This window comes from Micropterus dolomieu, linkage group LG19 (assembly GCF_021292245.1).
Source record: "Micropterus dolomieu isolate WLL.071019.BEF.003 ecotype Adirondacks linkage group LG19, ASM2129224v1, whole genome shotgun sequence".
Classification (NCBI taxonomy): Eukaryota; Metazoa; Chordata; class Actinopteri; order Centrarchiformes; family Centrarchidae; genus Micropterus; species Micropterus dolomieu.
In genome coordinates, this window is record NC_060168.1 from 12,787,611 (window position 1) to 12,798,848 (window position 11,238).

Consider the following 11,238-nt stretch of genomic DNA (forward strand, 5'->3'; position numbering starts at 1 on the left):
AATTATACACAAGGCCGCCTATTTTGAACACACAAATCCTCTCTTTCTCAAATCAAAGCTATTAAAAATGCAGGATCTTGTAAAATTTTATAATGCACAGTTCATGTTCAAAGCGTATCACTATTTATTACCTGTGAACATTCAAAATATGTTTTCTCATAAGGAGCAGTCGTACAGTTTGAGAGGATTTGGAAACTTTGCGGTACCAATGGCGAGTTCCACCAGGAGGAGTTATTCTATGTCTGTTTGTGGGGTTACTTTGTGGAATAATCTGGGGCTTGAATTAAAGCAGTGTCAAGGCATTCACAATTTCAACGTCTTTACAAACGAAAGGTCTGGTCCCATTACAATGACAATGAGGTTTGATTGTATTCATGTTGTGTAGATTGTTGGATTAGTTGTCATTTATTTACCCTTGTGGTATTCCGTCTACCATTGTTGGTAGTTGTTCGTCATTATGTACTCTTGTGGTATTCCATCTACCATTGTTGGTATTTGATAATCATTGTTATGTACCCTTGTGGTATTTCGTCTACCATTGTTGGTATTTGATAAGCATTGTTACCTGTGGAAATATTTGTATATTATTAGTATGGTATGAATGTGTGGTTTTGACTTGTGCATCCACTGTTTCTAAATGAGGTATTATTATTATTATTATTATTTATTTATTTATTTATTAATTATTAATATTTTTTCTTTGAGATTATTGATGAAGGAAGCAGCTATTTTTTGTATGTATAAATTCTTTGATAGACTGGGGTGGGGTTTAATAAGTTTTACTTCTTCCCACTCCATTTCAAGCATAAGTGTATAAGTTATTATTATTGTGTATCTTCTCTGTTGTCACACTATTTTGCTTTAAATAAATAAATAAATAAATAAATAGTGACAGTGTACCGTCACAATTGGGCCATATCAGTGTCGGATCGGTAATACACAGCCAACAGGGGGTGGTGATGTGGACAAAATCCACCTACCAGAACCACTATAACTTATCTTATCTTCTTCAATCCATAGAATAATAGTTGTATGAAAAAATAATTTGCCGTTTTATGGAGGTTATGTTGCGGACTATTTCTTGGACCAATAACTTTTTAGAGTCTGCAGCCGAAAGCTTGTCCCCGCCAAGAAAATGTTGAATTGCTATTTATACTTCAGTTTGTACAGATGGATTAATTGAGATATACTGTATAATGTTAATTAGTTACATTTAAAGGTGCTGGTAAGTGGATTTTGTTACCTTTGGCCTAAGCCAGGCTTGCTTAGCTGTTTCCAGTCTTCACTGACCGGCTGCTGGTTGTAGGTAACTTTTTTTCTGCATTATCTTTTTTCTTGCATTTTTATCATATTGTATAGCACTAAATTGTTGCAGAACACTTGGTGCAGCAGTCCTATCCACCCTTTGGTAATCTGGCTCTTAAAAACTAAATAAAGAGCCGCTATTGACGTTGCTGTGGCATGCTGTTTGCACATTTCAATTGACAAGTAGCCAGTTGCACATCTTTCCTCCCTGTCAACCAGGTATGTGAAGCTGACACATCAAAGTGCAGCCTACTGCACATGCTGAGTGAACAGACACAATTGTCCTTGAAAAATTCTGACTTCTGGCACTTAGCTCCCATGTATACATCTGGCGCTTCCATCATGACAGAGGCATGCAGCACAGAAAAGGCAGAAAGACCAGCCGTATCTAATGTAGCCTTCTCTGAATGATCACTGTCACATAGTTCGCATGTTTGAGAACAAGACCAACCGAGCCGTTTTCACTGCTTTCACATCCTTATCTAAATTACATTTTACCTACCAAAGCATTTATCATTTCTTCTCTTGAATTGCTGTTTTAAAGAAATATTAGCCTTAAAAGTTTTTTTAGGCCACTCAAACCTTCTTGTTTGCCCGGCAGAGCCAGCTGGAGCTGGTGTAGGGTACACAGATTAATCCCACAGTGAGAATGGGTTTTCACAACAACAGAGAAATCACATTTCTCAAGAGCAATGTCAAGTTTTTACAAGGACATATTCAGTGAGCTGTTTCTCTGGAATAAAACCATATCACATGAATAATTTCTTTTTTAAATCTTCAGTAATTGTTGAATTATTTTCGACAATCCCCAGTGATTAGAGTGGCAGCTGTTTGTGAACGCAATGAGCTGAATCACAAGGTTTATGAAGTCAGTGCTGTCATTATCCTTTCAAGTGAAGTAATTTCTTGACTGTTAATGTGGCGTTTATCTGTCTTGAGGATTTTACACATCTAAACTGGTATGTTTACTCCCTGTGTAATCATACGATAACAGAAGGAGTAAATCAACTTTGGAAATACTGTGTTTTATCTTTGTAGGTTATAATGTGATGTTGATTTTTGTTGGTTGAAGCTAATCACCCAAAGCTGCTGCTTATCTCTGCACCACCAGCTGGAATGCATGGGAAAAAAGGGGAAACAAGCTCAAATATTTTTTTGGCTCTCTGCCCCCTTTCACATTTGTATGGTGGCTGCCAACAGCCAATCACCATCCATTTCAGTTTTCAGGCCAAGCAATCATTCTGAATAGATAGATGTTCATCTCTCAGATACTACAGAAAATTATTTGCAAAAATGTTTTGAATTATGGGCCGTATCAGTGATTTTACATGTTTTATCTCATTTTTAACATCACTGCTATGCATTTTGTATCCCACTGGCTTCCATTAATGTATGTTCTGTTTAAAAAAACTTTATGAGACTTCTTTAAACCTGCCAGTGATATTTAGTCTATGACAATATACATAAACTCAGCATTTGTTTTTGTCAAAGTTACATTGTCATTATGACTTTATGCAGTGCATGCTTTTCACAATCTTCAAATCTTCTAAACAAAAGTATTCATAAATCATTCAGATTTTTTTCTCCATATGTTGTTGTGTATGAAAAGACCCAACATGAACACTGTAAGCGAACTACTTAAATACTGCAAGCAAATTATTTAAAAAACATTTGTACATTAATAATTCTGATCCATAAGCACTGTAACTTGAATCACAGTAAGCTGTTTCCACCGTATAATAAATAAAAGAGAGTGAGTTAAAAGTGTAAACTCAAGACTTAACTGGAACATTTTGCCTAACTTGCCGTGTACTTGACATTGTTAAGCGTCATTTTCTCTTTGAAGCTGCAGCCTTGTGTACTGAAGGGTAACGTGGTGTGCTTAAACCAGAGTTCACAGCTGCAGCTCTGCTTATTCACTGTCCACCTACACAACTGTTTTGTGCTGACTGTCCTCCAGCTGAAACTGCTGTTTAGGAACAAGGCTTGTACAATAAATGGAGACTGTTCACCTTCTTTTCACATCACTGTTTAATGCATATTAAGATAAATTAGTTAACTGAGTGATAACAGTCATAACAACCTGTCATGAAACACAGCATGAAAGGTCACAGCAGGAAAATGTGTTTATTATCATGACAAGATATGTTATCATGCTGAACTTGTGTGAACTGATGTGTTTGGTTTCCTTTGGCATTCTCTTTACATAGCTGTTCATTGGAGCAATGCATGCTTTTAATTATATTTGACAGAATGCAAACAGTTAGGCTACCAATGGGATTATTATATTTGTACACCATTGATGTAGCTGACGGGCCTCCACATCTGGTGTCTCACAGTTTGGAGATATGGTGAACACATTATACATCGCATCCATATGGAAAATATTGACATCTGGCACAAATAAATGTAATCATTGTGAAATGAAGGGAAAGAACGATCAGCTCCTGGAGCATCAAGGGCGAGAGTCGCCTACAGTATGTAAGGCGTAGAGATGCCCCCTCCCTAACTCTCATCAATCTAAAGTGTCCAAACAGCAGAGTTGTTTTGGCCCGCAGCCATGTGTAACCCAGCACACATTAAGTTATTACGTTGCACCACCTCCTTCAGCAGTTATGAGAGAGCCACTTAAGATAACAAGCGATATATAAGAGGTCCGAAGTCTTGAAAAGTAATGTGGTGCACGTTAGCCTCAAACTCACCCTGGAAATAGACCATGTCAGGAGTCCTGACAGTACACCAGCATACAGTATGTCATGAATTGTATCAGTTTGAATGATCTGTGAAATGTTTTGCTTGACTTCAAACATCTTTTAGCTTGGCTCCTTGTGGGTGTAGTGCCTTCTTTGCCCTTTCTTGTGAGACACTCTTGCAGCACTGTGATAGACATATCAGTTTATCTTACCATAATGGAGCGTTTCAAATAGCCAACGCTGAAATCTTCCCCTTATAGTAAATCAATCTTTTGCGGGTTTCCCTCCCAAATGCACCTCTAGATGTCTGTCAGGGCATGCCAGCCAGTCATGATATTTCAAACAGATTTACAATTTGCATGCCGTCTGTCAGTGTGCGATCGCTCAATTGATTGTCAGGGAAGCATCTGTCACTGAGACTCAGCTACAGTAGGGATTTAGCTCAGAGCTCATCACTCACTCTGCTCGTCTCTCAGAGAGAAAAATCACATCACTTCACATCAGTATGCACACTGGATTGTTTTGTATTTCCCCATTATATCGCCGATTATTGCTCAGAGATATTTACAATCCATATTGTGTTTACTGTTGAATACATTTTCCAGTATATACATCATGTGTAGTGCTTTGTCTGTCATGTTTTAAACTGGAACCTTTATCCTTGGACTATATGTTAAAATTACAATGTGTATAATTCTTTACATCATAATAGTATCTTTCAAAATATTCTGATGGGATATTGCTGCATTCATGTGCTCCTTTCCTGAGTAGCGAAGTCGTTCTGTGTGCTTTAAGTTGGAATGTGGAAATAACTTGGATGCTACTATAAAGATATGTTGGATTAGCATTTTCATTGTCATCCAACTATGCTGAAACAGTTTGTCCCAGAGTTGTTACTGCACCAGTAAATTACCTGAAACCACTACAATATTGCTTGTACTGCAAATACTGCAAATAAATAACTTCCCTAATCAATCTACATTGATTAATCAATCTACAAACGGACTGCAAACAAATCGTTATAACCTAATAGCATATTACAAATGACACCTTGTATATTATTATTTTTATATATATATGTAGGCCTATATGCAATATGTGATTTCTAACCATCAACCATGTTGTCCACCATGTTTTTACGTGTATGACGTCAACAACTCGGCAACTCAAGTAGCGAAATTTTCTCAGATTTTCTGAGTTGTTGGTCTGACTTCAGTGGGCGTTCCCATTCGGGAAAAAAAAATCTTATTATTCCGACACCACACACACAGTACATGCAGAAAGATGCAGAAAGTCGGATCTGTGTGACCGGCAGTGTGCATCTGCTTGATATTTCTCGATGAAGTTGGACATTTTTAAAGTCTGCACGTAGTGGCTTTTAAAGAGGCAAATCCTCCAACCTTAACAACAAAACAAGTAATTGTATTCATATGAGTGTTTTGTGATTTGGCGCCCCATCAGCAGGATGAACGAATGTTACAAATGACTGTTAGAAAATAAAGATTTACATAGGCCTACAGATTTCCTATGGTTGAGGTTTGGTTAAGTTTAGGCAACTAAAACTAAGTAAAGATCCTAGTCATGGTTAAAATAAACCACAGTGACTGCTGGTAGGGAACAGGAAGCAAACAGCAGTCCTCATTGCCAAAGTCTCACACTTTGTACTCCCCACCATCCACAATGACCTCCCTCTGAAGATGTTTTGTGGCGCTACAACACATCACACTACTTCTGCCTTTGCCTTTCTAAGCAAGTCATTATTCACACAGCCTCAAGATGTCAATGTTAGAAAAACGTTGTTTTATTGTTTTATTTAAATGTTTGAACAAATGAACAATGCTATAGCTTTTTTGGTGAGCCTCCTTTCAAAGCAGAATTCATGTATCTTTTTTTTGGCCACTTCGGGGGAAACAGAACAAGCTGTGAACACTTCCACCTTAAGTTGTCAGCAAAGCGAGCAATATTAGTATTTATTTGGAGATGTTTCTGTCCACACAACAAGTCCAAAATTCACTCTCCTTTAGCTCTCCACTGTGTTGACCAGCTAGTGGCTAACTTTGTCTGTTTGCTTTTTGGTACTGGGCAGGTAGTGTAGGTTTACCAGCGCTTTTATCACTGAAAACAATGATCACTGATGAGAGCTATGAGAATGAACCAAAACAGTGAAGCTAAAAAGCTCCGCAGAGCTCAGAGGAACTGCAGAGTCATGCGATTATTCTCAGGGGTTTCATCACTATGACCGACCCCTTACACACAGTACATGTTGTCATCTAATCCATTTATTAATTTGTCTATATATATATTAAATAAATACTAATAAATATTAGATTAGATCAGCTTTAAAGTTGTCAACATAGAAACGCTAATTTCTATTCTTTTTGTACCTCACACACTAAGTCATTCGAATGTCGTACTGTGAGATAGAAGATCACAGGTTTGACATATGCCCTCCTATCTATAGTAGGGCTGTAGCTAACAATTATTTTAGTACTTGAAGCTTCTATAGGTTATTTCAACGACTCATCGATGTGTCATTTGAGAAGTACTTTTGCTCCCCCCACAGTAACTGGATCAGCTGAGTACATTGATAGATGATAGATATTTATTCGTCCTTTCGGAAATTCATAGTGTGTCATAGAGCAAACATCAGACCAACAACCAGACAGCCGCTTTACCAACACAACAGTGTTATACAAGTTATACTAAGGGGCAGCTCCCCGACACCCAGTTAACTCATGACTACAACTGCAACCCAAACTCACGGCCCAACCAGGAGAACAACAAACGCACGTGTGTACATTTTCAGCTGAGGATTGCAGCTTACTTTGGCTAGCCTTCAACTCAACAATCAATCATGATTTCAGTTAATTGCTAAAGTTGTCTGTGGTCCACTGGCAGGACACCGGGTGCTTTCTGATCTGATGGAATATGGATTAGTATTTGAATTTGTGTCGATGCATTTTAGTAATCAATTTGCATCCAGGTGTGCTGTACACAGGAGGGATTGAAATCATAATAGGAAAGTGGGAGGTCCAGCGCTCATTAATCTGCTATCCTATAACATTGAGCTAGGGCTCAAGGAGATGATCTCTCTTGTTCATCTCCCTTGGTGTTTGTGAAGGAAATCTGCTGTTCCTAAAATAGTGAAGCTGTCCTGACAGGAATTTCCTTTCACACTTTCCCCTTGTCTGTTGCTCTTGGGGGGCCCTGTGTTGGTGGCCTGTGGGTATATATCTCTGACACGGCCCTCTATTTGGCTTCACAGCATTTCAGGTGTGAGGAAGAGCGGACAAAGCTGTGTTTTGTTGCAGAAGGGTGGTGATGGGACAGAAGTACATGGCAGGGTCACATCTGAGCTGAGACAATATGTTGGGGAAACTTTGCTTCTCCTCTGGGGCAGAGTTAAGGATCTTTGATAAAGTAGGGAAGGAATAGCCTGCCGGGAGCCCAGCTGGGAGTGATTCATGGACTGCCACAACTTCCCATTTTAGCCCATTAACATGATTGATTTCTGTCAGCATGGCAATGTCAGCGGTCACAGTTCACATTCATATAGTGTTATTTTGTGGGTTTTATGTGGTTTTAAATTATTTTGCATTTAATATCCGAGCGAAGACAGAAACAGATGTTGAACTGTGATCCCCAGCAAAGATGAACAAGAATATTTGAAATGTGAGCTATTTTATTAGTATAAAAGAAAGTAAGAGGGTCAACACCAGCAGTTATGAAGCACTATAGTATGAAGCACAAATAGTTCAAGATTTGGGGTAATTCGCTGTCTTGATGAGAAATACAAAGAATACACTTGTGTAGATACCTACCGCCAGCAGTTGGTTAAACGAGTACTCCTCTGATTTAGCAATGCTCTGTCAGATATACAATGGATAGTTTAAAAATAATTATCAAAATTGATGCAGCAGAGATATAATTTTTTTCCACTCATTCTTCTTCCTTGTCAAAACCTGGTGCCTTCATTACCCATAGTGCCGACAGTTTGGTCAGCGATTTGGACATGTTATGAGATTTGGGTGTGTTATGCTAGTAGCGGCTAATGTAGCCTCGAGCCGCTAGCCTCAAGCAGAGATGAAGAGAGTTCTACAGAGGTCTGGTAAACTCACTTCTTTTTAACTCCACAACCCCAGATTTATTTTCATTTTCAACCTCGTAGTCTTCAGCCCCAGCTGACGCTGACTTACATGACATCACTTGAGGCAATTTATCTGACTTTGCACAGCTCACTCTGGAGGCACTAAAGGCATTATAAACTTTTTTCACATATGCAGCTATAGCCAAACTTGCCAGCATGTTATATCTCGTTTGTCTGAGCCGCACAAAAAAAGGAATGTGGAATTTTGTTGTCACTGTGAGGTTTTAAGACAAATGTCTGAAAGGTCCTGGTAAACATCTTCTTTAAATTTCTTGTATAGCTTTTCTTAATTTTATGAATTATTTCTCATTCATTGAAGCTGTTACTGAAAAATGCAATGCAGCAGAACTTGGTCTTGAGTATTGTCTGTGTAAAACATGGTTGGCTTCTCATTTTTTTATTGAAAGCAAAGCAATGTTTATTATTTTGCTCTGAGGAGTGTTTAGATTAATTCTGGGAAAAGTTGCAAATACAGAATTTAACTGAAGTAGAAATACACTAGACAGGTTGAAGGGAATAGGTGAAATAAAACAGGAGTTTTCAATCTTGCAGTGTAAGATTTTCTAATTACTATGCATACTTGCATTAAATGCAAGACTGTCCACTCAAGGTGAAGGGTATCTTTCAGTTTCTGTCTGTTTACAGTATTGGAAGGAATCCAGACTGATCAGTCTCCTTCCATTGGGATCAGCCTTTACTGTAAACACGAATAACTAAATATTTAGATAAGAATAACCGTGCTCTATTGTGCTCCCTGGGCTGCAGGATGTGTTAGAGGAATGAGGATTGTGTACAAGAATTGCAGCTGTCCAGAGCTCTGGGTTTTGATTGGCAGTAGGTCATGACTGACTGTTCATGAATTAGTTCTTGTTGCTATTCTGCTGCCGGTGCTGAAGTCTGTTGTCTCGCCTGTTCTCTGTATTACACATACTCGAAGCTGTAGGCTTTCAGGTGTTCCAGTTGCTGCTCTACTTGTCCTTGAATAGTTTGCCCTTCTTTGTTCGCTCTGCTGTAAAAGTGCCAACATATAGTGGATGAAATACAGCACACACGTCACAACCATTTTCAAACAAACACTCGGGTCTGATGAGAAAAATGGCCATCATTTGCTTTCATGAATGCAAAGAAAGACACCTTCATACACCTTCTCAGTCTCTGCTATCGCTCAAAGTGTGTTTTCATCCCTAATCATACCCAGGTGGTACATAAGTCATGATGACACTTTTATATACGATAGACTGTATGTGTGGAGTCTGACTAAGCGCTAATAGCACCCTGAAGGGACTCTGGGATGGTAATGACATTCTAGACTGGCCATATTAACCAAGCACAAGTGAATCCATTTATAATGAATCATTGGAAAATGGTCTTTGTGGCAATTTCAGAGGAGGAAGCAGGGAGCTCCTGGCAGCATTGCCTCATGAGTGGGCCACGATTTCTCTGTCTAGGTGTTTCAGGGGCCGAGTCGAGTGCTTTACCGACAGATTGCCGTACAGCTTGTAAAGGTAATGAACAATGTGCTGTCTGAGTTGAGGAGATTCGACAGCCTACAAGCAGCTCTTGTCAAAACCACAAGGTCCTGACCGACCTGTGTAACATGAATCTAATGCAGTTGCTGTGTTTCGCTCCCTTAGGTCTGGTGATTGGCTTTTCTATGACTCCACCCATCCTTGATAGCTCCAAAGACGACCTAGTGATTCCTGTCCACCAAACACTCACAATTACATGCAGGTATGTGGTTGTTCTTTGGTTTGAGTGTGCATGGACTTGTGCATCAAAGGCAGGAGTTTGCATGAGCAATACAAAACATCTTTGGCAATGGAATTAATGACTCTTTTACCACAATCTATTTAGGCAATATCCCAATTAATTTACCAGTAACAGAAAAATACCTGCTGAATATGTTATTAGCTGCCAGCAAGAAAGCAGTAACTCGAAAACCAGTCTTCTAACAAAGACAGACTGGTTTTATGTTGTAAATGTTATCCAAGGGATGGAGAGAATAACCTTTATGTTATTAGAGACACTGGGAAAAATGGGTTGTGTGTCTTTACAAGGTTATTGCTGTTCTTTTACTGGATGAAGTGACAAATACGTCCATTAGTATAGTATTTATATAACGGTATGGGTGACCAGTTGTTTTGTTTTGCTCTTCTGTATGTTGTGATAAAAATGCAAAAACTAAAAATAATAATAATAATGACCCAATGATGCCAAAAGTCAGGGGTTGGCAATTAAGTCTGCCATCGGTCTAACTATTTTTTTTGAGTCATTACATGTTGGGCCAGAACATAGTCAATTTATCATTTATAATCCATCATTTACTGTGTACCTGTTACGCTCAGTCAGTAGTGCACAGGACTCCTGTTCAAAGGGTTGTGTGTTCAACTCCCACTTGCTGCAAATATTCTCTTTCTTCCTTTTCAACAAATTCATTACGAAGAGATGGTTTTACACATTCACAATTAAGCATGTGCAGGAGTGTGTGCGTCCCAGCGATTGGTCCACATCAACCTATGGATGCTTATTTTTATTTGCCCAGTATCTCCAGGCATAGGAAATTCCTGCTTTTCTCAATAGCTTTTTCAGACTCTTTTGAATTTCCTCCATAACTTTTCAAAGTAAAAACTCTCAGTTAACGCGACATAAAGTACTGCTGCAAAGACATTCTCGCGCTTTTATTTTATTGGCACAATAATCTTTATGTGTAGAGCACTTTAGTTCCAAAAACAAGTTACAAAGTGCTTTAACAAGTGTAAAGACAATAATACCCAAAAGACAATAATACAAAAACAATACAAGATAAAAGCATGAAAACATTGAAAAGACTAAAATACACGTTTAAGATGAATAAAAAATGAGTAAAATAGAATAAAATAAAAGGGATAAAATAAAGTCAAATAAGATCAGGAAAGGCTCTGCTATAAAAGTATGTTTTAAGAAGGGACTTAAAAGAGTTCACTGACTCAGCCGACCTGATTTCCTCGGGCAGGCTGTTCCAGAGCCTCGGGGCCCTGACAGCAAACGCTCTGTCCCCTTTAGTTTTCAGTCGAGACTCTGGAACAGACAACAGACCTCTGCCCGAGGATCTCA

At 38.7% G+C, this 11,238-nt stretch overlaps 1 protein-coding gene across 3 annotated transcripts in view; it reads left to right on the forward strand.

Moving 5' to 3' along the window:
* flt4 (fms related receptor tyrosine kinase 4) overlaps positions 1-11,238 on the forward strand; it is a 46,918-nt gene that overhangs the window by 9,430 nt on the left and 26,250 nt on the right. For all 3 annotated transcript variants that reach the window (XM_046030403.1, XM_046030401.1, XM_046030402.1), the window contains exon 2: positions 9,780-9,876. In XM_046030403.1, coding sequence (XP_045886359.1) covers positions 9,780-9,876 — 97 coding nt within the window. The remainder of the gene's footprint in view (positions 1-9,779; positions 9,877-11,238) is intronic.